Below are 17,745 nucleotides of genomic sequence, written 5' to 3'. Positions count from 1 at the left end.
CTTGACCATCCTCATTCCCATTTTCATACTTCAAGTTCCAAAGGGGTCAGGATAATAATAATAATTGGCCTAGTCTACTTTTTCCTTCTTGAACTACAGGTGACTGAAGCCCACAAAGTGATCCATAAGAGACATCAACCTCCCAGGTACAATACCACAAATATTCATCCACTCTGATCTTCTACAAATCTATTGTAGAAGAGTCTGCTCTTTCTTTGATTTTCAGATGTTCCCTGTCACAGTGACACTCCTATTCATAATACCACTTCATCGCCATTTTAAACTCTCCTGTCCCATTTTCTTATACAGTATCTAAAACTTCTATTAATTATCATGTCTTTTATTAACAATAACTATATCCAACTTCTCAGTTGAATTTATGTTGCATTCCCTCACCTTTAAGCCTCCGAGTAACCACACAAGTTGAGAAGTTGCACATTGGGAATCAAGATCAATTAATTTCCATAACCAACATTTTGAAATATATCAAAGATGGTAACTGAGCTAGTAAGCCAGTAAGTTCCTGATTTAAAGATTTAGAAATAATAAGTCATCATAGCTCATTATCCTTTTGAATCTATTCAGAATTAGATGCATTAATAATACTTGAATAAGATTGCCATAGTAACTTGACTGTCTATGATGATCTCCTGAGAAAATGACAGCAGATTAGAATGGACAGTAAGTGCACCACAGAATATTTGGGCTGCTTTTGCCCACTGTTCCTTAGTGGAATCTCTTAAATGAGATGGGCGAAGGTGACTATTGACCTTGTCCTACAGCATTCCTTTAATAGCACTGTTAAGAAATGTTTAAAAATATCATCTTCATACACAATCTGAATAATATTGCTATTCAATTTGTTAAACCAAAGCATTTTTTCAGAAGCTATTCAAGCAATAATATCCTAAAAAATAGCTAAGTCGGAGTTTTGGGATTCAAGAAATGCCAAATAAATACGTCCTTCAGAAATAAAGGATTCCATCAACCATACATAATGATAGCGGTCTCTTTTTTTCTGTCAAAGTACACATAAAGTTGAACAGTTCACTGAAATAAAATGCAGAGTAGCCCTAGAATATAAATATTATGGCCCTGATAATATTTGAAGAGCCACAAAGTAGGAAGGGAATGGGTTGGGGAATGAGGTAGCAGCTGTGAAGATAGAATTATAGCTGTTTTCTAATAAACCTAAACAATGATGCTATGACACATTTCTGGAGCAAATGGGACTTGAGCCCAGACCTCCTCGCTCAGAGATCAGGACATTACCAGTATACTACAACAGCCCCAAGCCTAGAAGCATATGCTGAAGTCCTATTTAATTTTGATGGTAACTATTTGACATTTCATCACAACATAATTTACTATAATGCTAACCTTAGGTTAATCAGGTTACTCACATACATCCAAATGAACCTTTCAACTCAGCTGTGTGCACATTGGAGCTGAATTTTCCATGACTCAAATACTAATTATTTTAGGCAATCTTTTGAAACTGGATGATCAGTAGTCATCCCTTCAGCACCGAAGAGTCAGAAGCTGACCTTTCAATCATGGTGGCACACATTCTGCAACTTTTCAGCAGCTGAACTACTATTATGGAGGGGTCCCCAGCCTGCAAGTAAAGCTGAAGCAGAGCAGAGCAGCAAGGATGGCCTTTACATGTGACAGGAACACTGGTCTCTCAGCTGCTGCCAGCTGGAAGTTTAGGCCCACTCTAACTTTCAGGTAGTTAGAGGACATTCAGTAGATGTGAAAATAATGTTTCCACCAGCAGGAGAGACTAGGACTCATGGGCTCAGCCTCAGAATGAATGGACAAGCATTCAGAACTGAGATGAGAAGGAACTTCTTCAGCCAGAGGGTGATTAATCTATGAAAGTTATTGTCGCAGAAGGTTGTGGAGGCCAAGTCATTGACTGTATTTAGAACAGAGATAGTTAATTCTTGATTGGTAATGGGATCAAGTGTTCTAAGGAGAGTGGGGTTGAGAAAGATATCAGGTGTAATCAAATGGTGGAGCAGGTTTGAGGGGCTGAATGGACAGAATTCGGTTCCTATACCTTTTGGTCTTAAGGGAAAATTCCAGAAGAGCACCATCAGTCAATACCTCTTACCCAGTCATCAAATTTGGTAGCTCTGCAGGCACTCTCTTCCACAGCCACTTTTGATAAAAGGAACCTGTGATAGTAGGAAATTGTATGGCAAACCAGAGCTTCAACTTTCAATGGCTGTCAGCTGCTTTGCTCCTCCCTAATGTGGTCCTCCCTAAAAATTCAATGTTTTATGAAGGACTAGTATGGTTCAGAAAATGTTCACTGGGAAGTATTCACTCTATAGCTTTCTAAAATGGAAAAACATTCGCACAAGGCAACATTGCACATTAATAAACAGGAATGCAATTATAATGGTGCTCTGTTTAATAAGCTAAATGAGCTAAAAAGGTCTTGACTCAAATGCTTGCCACAAATTTCCCAAATATTGGAGTGCTCTTGATCAAGGAGAGTGAGAACTCAACCCAAAGGAATAGTCTGAAAAAATGAAAATATATAGACTAAATATGCAACTGTGAGGACTTAGCATATGAACATTTTGTCATTGATAAGATCAATGAAACACCAGTTTTTGTACTGAAATTATAGACCAAATATTGTCAATGTAAAATGTTATTGAAATTACTAAATTGTGAAATGTACTTTCAATCAATTTCACAATTTTCATGTGATAAGATTATAGTTTTAGATGATGGTCTCTGGCAAATCATAGCTTTCTGGTTAAATTAAATCAAATCTCTCCGCCATTTCTTTTAACCAGTCACAGGTGGCCTTGCCTACAGTTCAATTAACTGACAGAAATCTTTTGCAAGCACTATTTAACGGAAATCCCACTATTTTTCAGAGTTTTGATGAATTAAGTTTATAAATAAACTTAAGGAAACAAGTTAAGGAAATGAATTCAAACAGAAGTTATCAAATGATTCAAGTCATACAAGTAAAATGATCACTTTTGCTTACCTCTGTTTCAACCAAAATATTGTCACTAACATCTTTGCAGAGGAGAACATTCACCACAAATAATTACTGCTATCCACTTCAATTGAACAGCATTCAGAAGTAAAATGAAAAACACCACAGTTATATTTGTGATCATCTATTTACAGCACAGGACATAGATATAGATGTATAGTAGTCTTAACACATCTACACAGCATGTAGATGTGTTAAGACTACTATATTCAGTAAACCACATACAGTTAAGAAACTTGTACTCAATCGATGAAGCTTTTTAGAACACAATCTAAATTCTCAATTTTGAAGGTTTGCATTTCAAGGCAAGGAACATATCTGCAACATGAGCATTCCAATTTGAATGTATATTTCAATGAAAATCTAAGGTTTGTTTTATCAGTTGAAAATTGCTGGGCTGAATGCTTGTGCTTCAGGAGATGGGATGCTTCTCATCACTTGAATTCCAGCCCCAGCATCAAACACACTCGGATTAATCATAGCACCTAACTACTCTTTTTCTTTACAATAATTCACCCCAGATCCAATCTAAGCAGACCATCCAAACTGTGGGAATATAAATGTTTCTCCCTAAATGAAATGCTGAAACAGCATGGGCAGGACTTTCCCTGGGGTCTATCAATGTAAACTGAGAGTAAGAGACTGGCACTGTGTGGGAAACATTCAACACAGTGCCACAAAACAGATCTGAGAGAAAAAAAATAGCTTCTGGAATAAAAGAGACAGTGGGTGACATAATTACAAAATTGGCCGTATAATAGAAAATGGAGTAGTGGTAAATGGATATTTTTCAAATTGGACAAAGATTTGTCGAGGAATTCCATGTGGTCAGTATTAGGGACTTTGCTTTTCCTGATAAATATTAGTGATGTAGACCTTGATTTGCAGGGAACAATTTCAAAGCTGGGAGATGACGTGAAACTTAGAAGCATCGTAAATTGAGGGGCAGACATGTAAAACTCCGAAAAGACGTAAACAAGAAAGCAGACGAGGGAACAGATAGATGACAGATGAAGTTCAATGTGGAAAAGTGTGAGAGTATATTTTGATAGGTAGGATTAAACAGGCATACAATGATTAAGGAGGTTCAAGACTAGACAGAGCTGGATGTATATGCATGTAGATCAGTGAAATTGGCACAGCAGGATGTTAGGGCACTTAATAAAGCATACAGTAGTCTGGGATTTATTAATAGGCATAGAGCAAGGAGGTTATGCTGAACTTATATGAGACATTTGGTATATTTCTGCTGAAATATTGTGTACAATTCTACCACATCCTAGATTGGGTGTGAATGGACTGCAGAATGTGCAGAAGTGGTTACAAAATTGGTCCCAAGGATGAGAAATATTAGTTATAAAAATAGATTGGAAAGGTTGGGACTATTCTCTTAGGAAAGAAAAAGACTAAGAGTTAGTGTGATAAAAGCTTTTAAAATCATGAGAGACCTGATAGATAGGAAGGAACTGTTCTTGCTCAAAAAGAAACAAAAATCATTGGCACAGATTTGAACAGGTTTGCAAATTTGAGAAGAAAAAACACTCGCACAAAATCCAGGTCAGATCTAGAGCGCACTGCTTAGAAATCTGGTAGAGGCACAGATAATTGAGGCATCGAGGAAAACATTGATGATTATTGAAGAGAACCATGTGGAAGGGTATAGGAAAAGGCAGGAGAATAGCATTAAGTCATAATGTTTGTTGAGGCGCCACTGCAGACATTATGGCCTCCTTCTGTATTGTAACAATCCTGTAATTCTGTGAAGCATCAGTGTAATTCTTCTCGGAACAGCCAAATAATGATCAGTGATAGGCTCGCCATCCAACTAATTTGGTTGTCAGGTAGTCAGAACTGAGATCAATCAGAGGCCTTCCAATTTGAAAGGACAAGAGACTGTGATGGGTGAATAGAGAGAGGATAGTTCAATATTTAAGCGCACTCTTCTCCAACAATTTAAAATTTTAATCAAAAAAGTACTTTACTGCCAGGCCATCATTATGAGGTGTGAAGAGCTCCAAAGGACAACTTACAACTGCTGCAACACTCAAGCAAGCAGGAAAAAGCCTCAAGGTTTGTATAGAGCACTGGCTCCAGTCTGTCACTAGGAGCAAGATTTTGGCCTTGCATACAATTTGATCCCTGCTACCTCCAGGAACCGAAAGGCTATCTGAAAATTCAATCAGTCTTCTTTAATTGACCTTGTGTGACCTTTAACAAGCTATGTCAGTTACTCACCACCCTATTGATCTCTATCTCCGCAAAAGTGCCCTATGGAGAGGTGAAATGGAACACTAGGCTGACCACTTTTAGCTCTTGCCTGCCTCCAAACCTAGCTCCAATGGGGAGTTTAAAAAGTCCATGTTTGATGATGGGCCATGGAGATCTGAACTGAAGCTACTTTAGTGTACTCCTGGGGGAAAAAGAAAAGTTTGAGGTCAGAGCAAACATTTCTGTCGAATATCTAGGATGAATTCAAACTCAAATCCCAAGAGTAAAGGACCAATTTACTAAATGACTGCACTGCTTGGATAGCAACACTCCAGTGGAAAGATGACAGAAAATTACTGAATCATTCTAGGTTTCTATGCAAGTTCCTCCGAAGCATAATTTCAGAACCATATCAAAAGCACAATTAAACTATTAATAAGATGCATTTACTTTTGGCATTTACAAAACGAAAGAATTTGACTGAATGGCACTAATTCAAGTTTTCGATATCTCATGTCTGATGACATCAGGCCTGGTGTCTGTGTGATGTATTTCTGAAACAATGGCGTTGAGTTGACGGTACTACATACAGAGGCCCAACACAACTCAACCCCTGGATTCAGGAGGATAAAAATGAAGGGGTAGTTAACCTCAGTCAAGTGGGTGAGTAATGAGGATTTTGTTTAGTGAAAATAAATTGTAATGATATATTCTGCTACGAAATTATGTAATTCATTAGATTTGCACTAAATGTGGATGTAATTATAAATAAACATTTAAAATGTAAACTCATTTAATTTCAGTTCATTCATTTCATTTGTTCCCACAAAGATGTTCATAATTCTCTTCTATATTTCTTCAAATTGGTGAAACCCAGATGATATCTATTCAATTCACATAAAATAGTTCAGGTCTGCTGCTGTATTAGTGGAATACATCTGCTACTTGTCAACACTACAAATTGTTTTTGCACTTTGAATTTGTTCACATTATAAAAATTCTAGTCGCTGTTAACTTTCAGTGGGAATGTAGTTTACCAATAAATAACAGGAAATGGTTCTAGCCATTTCCAATTAGTTTTGGATAGTGATGCACTGTGCAGTTATCATGATTAATTGATCAGTTAACTGTAGGCATTTGGACGTCCTTTAACTATAGATTTTAATGAACTTCAGACTGTACTGCAAATTATTCATCTAAATATTTTAAGAGGCATGCACTTGATTTTCACTGATTTTATTTAACATATTTTGCTTTAGTGGCCTATAGTAAAATTCATTTTTTCAGAGAATTCCAAAACATAAATAGAGCTTTACTACTGAACCAAATAGAGTAGTTGCTAGAAATTTAAAATAAATATGTAAAGTGCTGATAATAATCAGGTAGTATCTGTGAAGAGGGATACAATATAATAATTGGGCCAGATGGTCATTGGAGCAGCATAAGCTGGAATTGGGTGTCAGCACAATGTGGAATCCCCAGTGCAGCTGACTCCACAGAATTGCCTGTAAAATTGAAACTTCTTATGGGCAATTCCCTCTAGTTCAGCATCCTCCAAAAAAGTCTCTCAAGGATAGAGAATTTATGAGGTTTCTAACACATTTAAGCTTAAAAGGTACCCACAAAAATTTAGAAAAATCTTTGAAAGCCTATTCTAACTCCTGGACAACGATTAAACTAAAACCCCAACTCACCCCAGTGACAATTTTGGGAAGGAGGTAAAAACAAGCTAAACAGGGTCTATTCCAATTTTCATCTGGAGTTAGAAAAGTTCATCTATTTGCTTTCAATTTCCAGCCCGTTTCACCTTCACCTGGTCCATCTCCAAATCCTCCATTCCTTTCTTTGACATCTCTGTTTCTATTTCTGGGGATAGTGGGCATTCAATATTCACGACAAAACCATCATCTTGACTATACATCCTCACACCTTGCTTTCTGTAAACATTCTATTCCATTCTCCCAATTCTTCTGTCTCCACTGCAACTGCTCCGACGGTGCCAACATCGACAAGGGGGCCTCTGAAATGTTCATCAGGTTCCTCAACCGAGGATTCTCCACCGCCATAATTGACAGGACCCTCAGTCATATCCAACCCATCTCCCGCACTTCTGCCCTCAACCCCTCTCTTCCCTCTCAAAGAAGCAATAGGGCCTCCCTCATTCTAAGCTCCAATCCCACCAGCATCCACATCCAAAGGATTACTGGATGCCATTTTTGCCACCTCCAGAGGAATGCCCTTACCAAACACATATTCCCCTCCACTGCCAGCATTCTTCAGGGACTATTACTTCCAGGACACCATGGTGTACTCCTCCCCTACTTTGCTACTCATAATGTGGTCTTCTCTGCTTTGGGGAGAGAAAGTGCAGACTGGGTGACCACTTTGCAGAACACCGACAATCTGTCCATAGAAATGATCTTAAGCTTCCGGTTGTTTGACATTTTAAAAGACCACTGCGTTCCATGGCCAACATCTCTGTCTCAGATTTGCTGCAGTACTCCAGCAAAGTTCAGCACAAGTTCGAAGAACAGCTTCTCATTTTCCCCTTGTGAACTCGACAGCATTTTGGACTAAATGCAAATTTCAACTATTTTAGGGGTTGAACACCTTCTCCTGTGTCCTTACCTTAACCCCCACATACCAGGCCCTGTCATCACATGGGGTAGCACCACAAACAACCCATTGTCAGCTATTAATGGCTCCCATTAACAGCTATTCATTCTTGCAAGTTAACCTTTACACAATCCTTTGTCTGAAAGTGTGTTACTGGTTAAAGCACAGCAGGTCAGGCAGCATCCAAGGAACAGGAAATTCGACGTTTCGGGCCAGAGCCCTTCATCAGGAATGAAGGCCCGAAACGTCAAATTTCCTGTTCCTTGGATGCTGCCTGACCTGCTGTGCTTTAACCAGCAACACATTTTTAGCTCTGATCTCCAGCATCTGCAGACCTCACTTTTTACCCATTCCTTTGTCTGCCCAACTATTTCCCTCTCTGTGCTCCATTTTCCTGTCCTCCTCTCTCCACCTCATCTTCAGCTGTATACCAACCTTTTCCTAGCAACTGAAGAATGGAGAGTGGACCCAAAATGTTAACTCTGCTTTCTCTCTGTAGATGCTGCCAGACCTGCTGAGTTTTTCCAGTAATTTTGGTAGAAACATAACAGGTTTGTGCTGCTTTGATTGTTTAGCTTGCAAAGGTTGTGATAGAACTTTTGTGCATAACTTTCAGCAAATGGCATAAAAGTTATTAATTCTAATTGTTCTAGAAATCTGATCGTAAATATTGATTCTCCAACTTGGTTAGTAAATTAGATTAGATTACTTACAGTGTGGAAACAGGCCCTTCAGCCCAACAAGTTCACACCGACCCGCCGAAGTACAACCCACCCATACCCCTACATTTACCCCTTCACCTAACACTATGGACAATTTAGCATGGCCAATTCACCTAGCCTGCACATCTTTGGACGGTGGGAGGAAACCGGAGCACCTGGAGGAAACCCACGCAGACACAGGGAGAATGTGCAAACTCCACACAGTCAGTCGCCTGAGGTAGGAATTGAACCCAGGTCTCTGGAGCTGTGATGCAGCAGTGCTAACCACTGTGGCACCGTGCCGCCCACAGCACGTTCAAGTTATCAATTGTGTGAACAAAGTAAGTAGATGAGAGTTCTTCAAAATGTTACAAATTCTACTTTGTATGAATTGCAATCCCTGTGATCACATGTAACATATCACAACTACGTTTGCCAACCAATATTCTTTTGCACAGTCAACACAATAAATATCAGCAGTTGTTGACCCTCACATTCTGGCCATTATCCTATCCAATCACTAGCTTCTGTTTTGCCTTTCCCAATCCTCTGCTACAGTTACTTTCACTCATTTCCTGACTGTTTAGGTCCCCCAGATAGCATTTAGCACTTAACTGTGAGACATCATCACGGCAGCCAGACCTCTAAGTCTTCTTATAAAACAAAAATACTGTGAGGCTAGAAATCTGAAATGAACCCAGAAAGTGCTAGAGAAACTCGCTAGGTCTGGTGACATTTGTGGAGAGAGAAAGAAAGTTAATTTTTCAAGTCCGACTTGAATTTTCATCAGAATTGAGAGATTGGGAAATGCTGTGTTTCTGCTGTAGACAGAGTGGTAAGGAAGAGCCAGTGGAACAGACTGTGCAGGCGCCCACAGCAAAAAACCGTGACAGTGTTAATGGTGGTGAAAAAGAGACAGGGATGTAAAATGGATGCAAATGATAGCTGTGAAAAGGAGAAATGGGCCCACTTTGAGAGGAAAGTCATCAAGATACAGCAGTGGGGAGTTATGTCACTTTCATATCAAAGCCACATCGCCCTCCTCAGTGACTGTCTCGAGCTCTGCCTTAACTCACATGGATTCCAACTGAAGTTCCATCTTTCCTATCTCAAATCTACTCAAGTTTACAGGTATTTCCAAGACATGCAATGCTCCTCCGTAACATGCACCCTCTTGACCTTTCTATCCATCAGCACTGCTTTACAATACTTCAAATCCACCCCAGTCCCAATTTCTCTTCCTTTAGAGTGTTAAGGAATGCAATCTTCAAAAGCTCACAGGTACTCTTGTCTTCCTCCTCTTTTAGATTACTTACAGTGTGGAAACAGACCCTTTGGCCCAACAAGTCCACACTGACCCGCCGAAGCTCAACGCACCCAGACCCATTCTCCTACATTTACCCCTTCACCTAACACTACGGGCAATTTAGCATGGCCAATTCACTTAACCTGCACACTTTTGGACTGTGGGAGGAAACCAGAGCACCCGGAGGAAATCCACGCAGACACAGGGAGAATGTGCAAACTCTACACAGTCAGTTGCCTGAGGTGGGAATTGAACCCGGGTCTCTAGCGCTGTGAGGCAGCAGTGCTAACCATTGTGCCATCGTGTCGCCCACTTCTCTACCTCCAACTCCAACGCTCCTTTTAATTGCTCCTCCTGCTGTGTTCACAATACCTTCTGATCTTCCCCTCTCCAATGCTGAGCTCAGACCATTCATAAAGGACTTACACCTTTACACTTACCCTCAACGAATTTAAGGCACAATATGACATTGAACCCGTCTTTCATCACCTTTATTGCAATGCCCACTCTTTGAACAGAAATTGTCTCCATGATACACAGACCATTTAATCTGTCTCCAATGCTCCCCTTTTCCTATCTTCATTTGATTTCTTCATCAAGAACCGTTGAAGTGACATCAGCCACCTTAATTTCTCAGCTCTCACACACTTAATCTGTCTCTCTTTGAATCTGCTACAATGTGTTCTCTCAAGTCTAACGCTGACCTTGTTATCAAACCTGGAGAAAGTGAGGACTGCAGATGCTGGAGATCAGAGCTGAAAAATGTGTTGCTGGAAAAGTGCAGCAGGTCAGGCAGCATCAAAGGAGCAGGAGAATCGACGTTTCGGGCATAAGCCCTTCTTCAGGAATGAGGAGGGTGTTCCAAGTCTTCTTGGCACACCCTCTTCATTCCTGAAGAAGGGCTTATGCCCGAAATGTCAATTCTCCTGCTCCTTTGATGCTGCCTGACCTGCTGCGTTTTTCCAGCAACACATTTTTCAGCTTATTATCAAACCTGTCAACCTTGCAAAGACTGAGTGCTAACTCTCAAACACTTCCTCCTATGTTTCTCTGGACCATGAACCCCACCACCAAACATCAAACTGTTATTTCCAACACAGTCAATGACCTAATCTATTCTGATCTTCAAACATCCCCTGCACAACTTTCTACCTCATAATGAAATAACCCTGTAGAGCCCCTCCTATCTCTGTCCCAAGATTCACAAACAGTACTGCCCTGGCAGAGTCACTACTGCCCTACTGAACTTATTCCTTCCTATCTTGACTCAACCCTGCTGTTCTTGTTCAGTTTCTTCCCACTTGCATTTGTGATTATTCTGATGCTTTATGTTGGGTCCATAATTTCCAGTTTTCTGATCTTGCCCATGTTCTTCTCACCATGGATGTACAATCCCTCTAGACATCCGCCCCCATCAGGATGATCTAAAGTTCTCCAATAGTTCTTTTAGAAAACATGGAGCAAAATAGCTTCCATAAACCTCCCGAGCCTGGCTGGGCTCATTCTCACTTTGAGATCAGTGAAAAGAAAACTTGTTCAATTTTTTTCAAGTCAAAATAATGGCTGTTATTGATATAATACATAACCTGAGGCCTGAGGAGAGGTGCAGAGCACAGCATTAGTAGTGTTGTGGAAGAATCACTTAAAGTTCTATAAAAAATTATCAGGAGACGCAGAAAATCCCTTACAAAATTAAACTTTAATCATGCAAAATCAAAGCTGTGGCAGCCAGAAAAACGTCTTCCCTGATTGCCCGCAATTTCTTTGTTCTGCTCCAGTTTATACAATTTGCTGGTCCTGCGCTTATCGGATAACATTAGCATAGCCAATCATGCTGGCTTGCTTTATCTTTCTAAACTAATCATCATCTGCCACACTGATTCCCTCCATCACATTTAATCTATCACATTACAACACTATCATCTTCAGCATTAGCTCATCTCCCAGTGATTTAACTAACCTATCACAATGCACTACTCTTATCTGTTACTGGAGCCCTGTAACTTTATCTCGGCCTTATATTGCAACACTAAGTTAACTAAATGACTGCCATAGTAACTTCCATAGTAGCAAGGGCAGTTGGATGGTTCTCAACTGGTCACCTCTTTCCCAATTCTAACTTTCACAGTCAGGAACTGAGTGCCTTTAAATGAGGGGCCGATCCTGGTATCCATTCCTCACCCAGCCAAGGAGTCACAAGCAGCCAAGATACACTTAAATGTTCTCAGCATAGGGAGTTCATGCCACTGCTAGGTTAATACCAGATGTGGTGAGAAAGATCTTAGTGGGCATTAATTTTCTGATTTCTCTTCACAGATGCTGCCATACCCGCTGAGCTTTTCCAGCAATTTCTGTTTTTGCTTCTGGTTTACAGCATCCGCAGTTCTTTCAGTTTTATCCAAAATTATGAGGGTTTGAAGGAGAGTCAGAGAATGCTACTGAGTCAGATATCAGTGAAAGGACCCCATGGCAGCTTATAACTCAGAAAACAGTGGGTAAACTGAAGAAAATCAAAATGAATTGATGAATGTTGTGGAGCTTCGTCCAGAAAAAGTGAAAGAACCCTCAAGACAAGGGCATAATTTTAATTTTAGGGCTTCTCTTAAAGGCTACTGCTTCCACTCGTACTAACTCATCCACTATCTTCTATATGTATATTGAGATATGAATTCAAACTGGATTAGAATAACTCATCAATATCCTCAATAATTATCAAATGTCCATTAAATCAAAAGACACAATACTTAAGGAAAGCATTAATATTCTAGATACTACAGTATCTAAATTTCATATGGCAATGAAAATTCATTTGAATTCAAAGTTGTTTTTACTTAATAGACACATTTCTGCTTGTAAAAAGCCATAACTTACGACTCAGTTTACAGATTTCCATCACGTATTTACAATCAGGTGGCTATTACTCATTTGCTACATCTCAGATCTCAATCTCAGATTTAAATTTAACAATTGACTGAGTGTTCATGACAATAGCATTCATGAAATTTTTACCACCTCTTACCTCCTGAACAAATGCATCTTAAAATTAGAGATTCCACTTTCATTTGCAAGTAATTAATGATTTCTGTGATTTCAAGATTCCCTGGCTTCTCATTAGTTCCTTTGTTGACACATTTTAATTTGTTCTCTTTGTTACACCCACCCCTCTCTCCCACCCCTTTTTGTAGCCACATTGCCATCCAACCACTTTGCACTTACCCGTATCTCCCATAACTAACAATGAAGTTCCACTTGTTTCCCCTTACCCCTCACAGCTTATTCCCCAGTCCCTAGTACTCTCCATCTCCCCTTCTGTCCTCACATCTCATCAAGGCAAACGTACCATTCCCCCCCTACCCTTCTTGTATCTAGTCATTCCTCACCCATTTGCACCCATCATGTTTCCTCTTCCCTCTATCATGGCCTCCTTCTACAATCTTCCCCAAGTCAGCCATGCTGGCTATGTGAATGTGGTAGCATGACTTCTTGGTTGCTATGCTATTACACTGTTGGTGAGGGGCAACAGTGATTTGCCAATGCTTGGATGGGTGCACTGTAGTCTTTTAAAGATGGCATAGGTGGAAGGGATGCTGGACTTTAACAGATACCCAGTGAGTAGTGAGGTGCCCTGAGAACAATGTGTGGTAAAATAGAGCTGGAATTGATATGACGGATGCCATAGGAGCAAGTTGAGAATTATTGAGATACATTTGGCCAGATAAAGCAGGGAAATCTCATTGAGCCTTGTATTGGGCTTCTCTGACGCAACTCATGCTTAGCTAAAAATACGTAAGTTTCAGCCCACAACAGAGTTAAGCCAGTAATTATGTTTTTTTTACACTTGAAATATAGGCTTTTTATTACAACCATGGATTATTGCAGCATAGTTCTTTCAGTTAATGACTAGGCATTTGCATTTCATTTTAAAGGTACTGGTCTCCATCATGATCACAAAAGAAAAACAAAAATAATGCAGGAAATTCTCAGCATGTCAATCTTTCAAATCAATGGTTTTTCAAAGTGAAAATGCATCAAACTAAAATATCCCCACTGAATTTTCTCAGTATTTTATATTTTTTGTTGTATGTGTTGCAAACTTTTTTCAATGTAAGTAACAAATAACTGATATATATGTATGTGAAAAAACGTACTTTTTATTTAGAGTGAAATATCCTTAAATGAAGAAAAAACTTATCCATCAGTATCTGTGAAATAAAGTTTTATTAAAAGAGTCTTTCTGTAGATAAACTGATTAAAATAAGGGATCCATTCAGTGAGAAAATGTACAATTCCTTGCACATCATCATCAAGTGACAATACCTAGTGTTCCTAGATCAGACATACTGTAGACGTGCCAAAATGCAAGGCTGCATCTGCATTATTCTTTAAGTGCATTTCAACAGCAAATGCAGAGAAGAGCTTGTATAACCACTTGTGTGACACTTCCCAATTCCCATAATACTTATTCATGTGGCCTCGCAGCATGAGGATGTGTTAATTGATGTGGAATCTGAAAGGTAATTCTGGACTACTGGATCATTGTTCACTGACAGCTAAAATAAGGCTGCCTAAATGCATTTCACTTGCAGCCATAAGAGCTATCACAGATAATTATGGTGGCTGCTCACATTTTGTCAATTTGTTTCACACATCTAAGTATGTTGAATACAAGCCATATCACCAATGAGGGCTTAGAAATTGCCAATTAAATATCTACCTAACTAATGCGTTTATATTTTGTGTTATCAATATTGCAAGGACCCGAGTTAGTACTTTTAAATCTCTGAACACATACCTCAGATTAATGGTTAACGTTTGCTCGTCTGATTTCAGCAGATCACCTACAGCAAATGTAGCAGAGCCCAGGAAGCTTCGCTGCAATGCAGAAAAAAATGCTTTCATTAGTTTCAAAATCCATAAGCATGACAGGTTCCACAATGTCCGTACATCTGTCTTAACCTACAAAATAGCATGAGTGAAGGAGGAAACAGCTGGATAGATGTATTATCCTGTATAATTCACCAGGAGATCGCTGACAGTTACCAATAACACTACATTTTTCTAGACAGCAGGCTACCTTTTTTCTTTAAAACCTTATATGTTAACAAAAACTCATATGGTATAACACTAGATGAGTAATAGAATTTTAACATTTTATTTGATGTAACAAAGGTAAAGATATGTATAAATAGGTAGGTGGTTTATATAAAAAAAAGTCATCTATCTAAAAAGTTGGAGAACTATATTTTTCAGTCTTAGACATCCATTTTCTTTACTAGCATCTCTGTCTGCAAGTGCTGGAGTCCTTGCAGACGTACTTTCTCCATAGCTGATGGTATACCCCAGTGCTTTCCCAGCTGCTCCTCTATCACATGCAAGCCTAGGACTCAAGTAGGTTATTCAATTAAGGACACCATTGCTGCTAATTTGCTTTTTATACCAACAACTCGGTCTATCTTTCAATAGGAGTCTATATATTAGGACCACAGTTGAGAAATTTTCCTTAAGGCCAATAACAATGACCAAGCTTAGAACAGTTTTCTCAGCAGAGAATGAGGTTTGAATCACAAACTCCTTGCACACTGCAGATACTCACTGTTTAAATTAGTTGAGCTATCAGGGTTACCTTCCTCAGATTACTCAAGTAACAAATGTCCACACAGAGCATCAATATTCTGGCTTACATTGGTAGGTAAGCCTCAGGTAGCTGTTTTTATTTCATTTGAAGTGTGCCTCCTATATTGATAAGAGAGCCTCAGGTGACATTGTGGAAAATATTCATAGTCTGCATTGAAATGTCAACTTCAATAAAAGTGACAAACCAGATGTTACCAGTTCAGACTTTGTGAGATTTAGCAATATTCCACAGCAACAGCATAGGGTTTAAATCATTGCCTTGAACTAAATTGACACTCAACATAACAATGCAAAAACTAATGCTATACATCCAAAATACTGATGCTGGAAGGCTAATGATGGGAGATAAGGAAATAGCTGGAGAACTTAATAAGTACGTTGTGTCAGTCTTCACAATGGAAGACATAAGTAATATCCCAACAATTAAAGGGAGTCAGGGGGCTGAGTTGAGTATGGTTGCCATTACAAAAGAGATAGTGCTAGTAAAGCTAAAAGGTCTTAAAATTGACAAATCTCCTGGTCCCAATGGGCTCCATCCTAGAGTTCTGAGGGAGGTGGCTGAGGAAGTAGCAGAGGCGTTGGTTGAGATCTTTCAAAAGTCACAGGAGTCAGGGAAGGTCCCGGATGATTGGAAGACTGCTCTTGTAACCCCATTGTTCAAGAAAGGATCAAGACAAAAGATGGAAAATTATAGAGGTAAAAACAATAACTGCAGATGCTGGAAACCAGATTCTGGATCAGTCGTGCTGGAAGAGCACAGCAGTTCAGGCAGCATCCAAAGTTCAGCAAAATCGACATTTCAGGCAAAAGCTTTTGCCCGAAACGTCGATTTTGCTGCACTTTGGATGCTGCCTGAACTGCTGTGCTCTTCCAGCACAACTGATGGAAAATTATAGGCCAATTAGCCTAACCTCGGTTATTGGTAAAATTCTAGAATCCATCATTAAGGATGAGGTTTCTAAATTCTTGGAAGAGAGGGTCGGATTAGAACAAGTCAACATGGATTTAGTAAGGGGAGATTGTGCCTGACAAACCTGTTGGAATTCTTTGAAGAGGTGACAAGTAGGTTAGACCAGGGAAACCCAATGGATGTGGTCTATCTAGAGTTCCAAAAGGCCTTTGGTAAGGTGCCACATGGGAGGCTGCTGAGTAAGGTGAGGGCCCATGGTGTTCGAGGTGAGCTACTGGCATGGATTGAGGATTGGCTGTGTGACAGAAGGCAGAGAGTTGGGATAAGACTTTCTTTTTTGGAATGGCAGCCGGTGACAAGCGGTGTCCCGCAGGATTCAGTGTTGGGGCCGCAGCTGTTTAGGTTATATATTAATGATCTGGATGAAGGGACTGAGGGCATTCTAGTGAAGTTTGCCGATGAACCGAAGATAGGTGGACAGGCAGGTAATACTGAGGAAGTGGGGAGGCTGCAGAAAGATCTAGACAGTTTGTGAGAGTGGTCTAGGAAGTGGCTGATAGAATTCAACGTGAGCAAATGCGAGGTCTTGCACTTTGGAAAAAAGAATACAAGCATGGACTACTTTCTAAACGGTGAGAAAATTCATAAAGCCAAAGTACAAAGGGATCTGGGAGTGCTAGTCAAGGATTCTCTAAAGGTAAACATGCAGGTTGAATCCGTGATTAAGAAAGCGAATGCATTGTTGTCATTTACCTCAAGAGGGTTGGAATATAAAAGCAGCGATGTGCTACTGAGACTTTATAAAGCTCTGGTTAGGAGTACTGTGTCCAGTTTTGGGCCCCACACCTCAGGAGGGACATACTGGTAGTGGAGCGTGTCCAGCAGAGATTCACATGGATGATCCCTGGAATGGTAGGTCTAACATACGAGGAATGGCTGAGGATCCTGGGATTGTGTTCATTGGAGTTTAGAAGGTTAAGGGGAGATCTAATAGAAACTTACAAGATAATACATGGCTTGGAAAGGGTGAACGCAAAGAAATTGTTTCCGTTAGGCGAGGAGACTAGGACCCGTGGGCACAGCCTTAGAATTGGAGAGGGTCAATTCAGAACAGAAATGCGGAGACATTTCTTCAGCCAGAGAGTGGTGGGCCTGTGGAATTCATTGTCGCGGAGTGCAGTGGAGGCCGGGACGCTAAATGTCTTCAAGGCAGAGATTGATAAATTCTTGATGTCACAAGGAATTAAGGGCTACGGGGAGAATGCGGATAAGTGAAGTTGAAATGCCCATCAGCCATGATTAAATGGCGGAGTGGACTCGATGGGCCGAATGGCCTTACTTC

At 40.0% G+C, this 17,745-nt stretch overlaps 1 protein-coding gene across 3 annotated transcripts in view; it reads right to left on the bottom strand.

Annotated features, from left to right (window-relative positions):
* Positions 1–17,745, bottom strand: part of inpp4b (inositol polyphosphate-4-phosphatase type II B) — a 917,060-nt gene that overhangs the window by 322,132 nt on the left and 577,183 nt on the right. For all 3 annotated transcript variants that reach the window (XM_060851719.1, XM_060851718.1, XM_060851720.1), the window contains one exon: positions 14,652–14,731. In XM_060851719.1, the coding sequence (XP_060707702.1) occupies positions 14,652–14,731 (80 nt within the window). The remainder of the gene's footprint in view (positions 1–14,651; positions 14,732–17,745) is intronic.

The sequence above is a fragment of the Hemiscyllium ocellatum genome, chromosome 36 (assembly GCF_020745735.1).
Source record: "Hemiscyllium ocellatum isolate sHemOce1 chromosome 36, sHemOce1.pat.X.cur, whole genome shotgun sequence".
NCBI lineage: Eukaryota > Metazoa > Chordata > Chondrichthyes > Orectolobiformes > Hemiscylliidae > Hemiscyllium > Hemiscyllium ocellatum.
The sequence above is the reverse complement of the archived record's forward strand: the minus strand, read 5'-3'. Positions and strand labels throughout refer to the sequence as shown.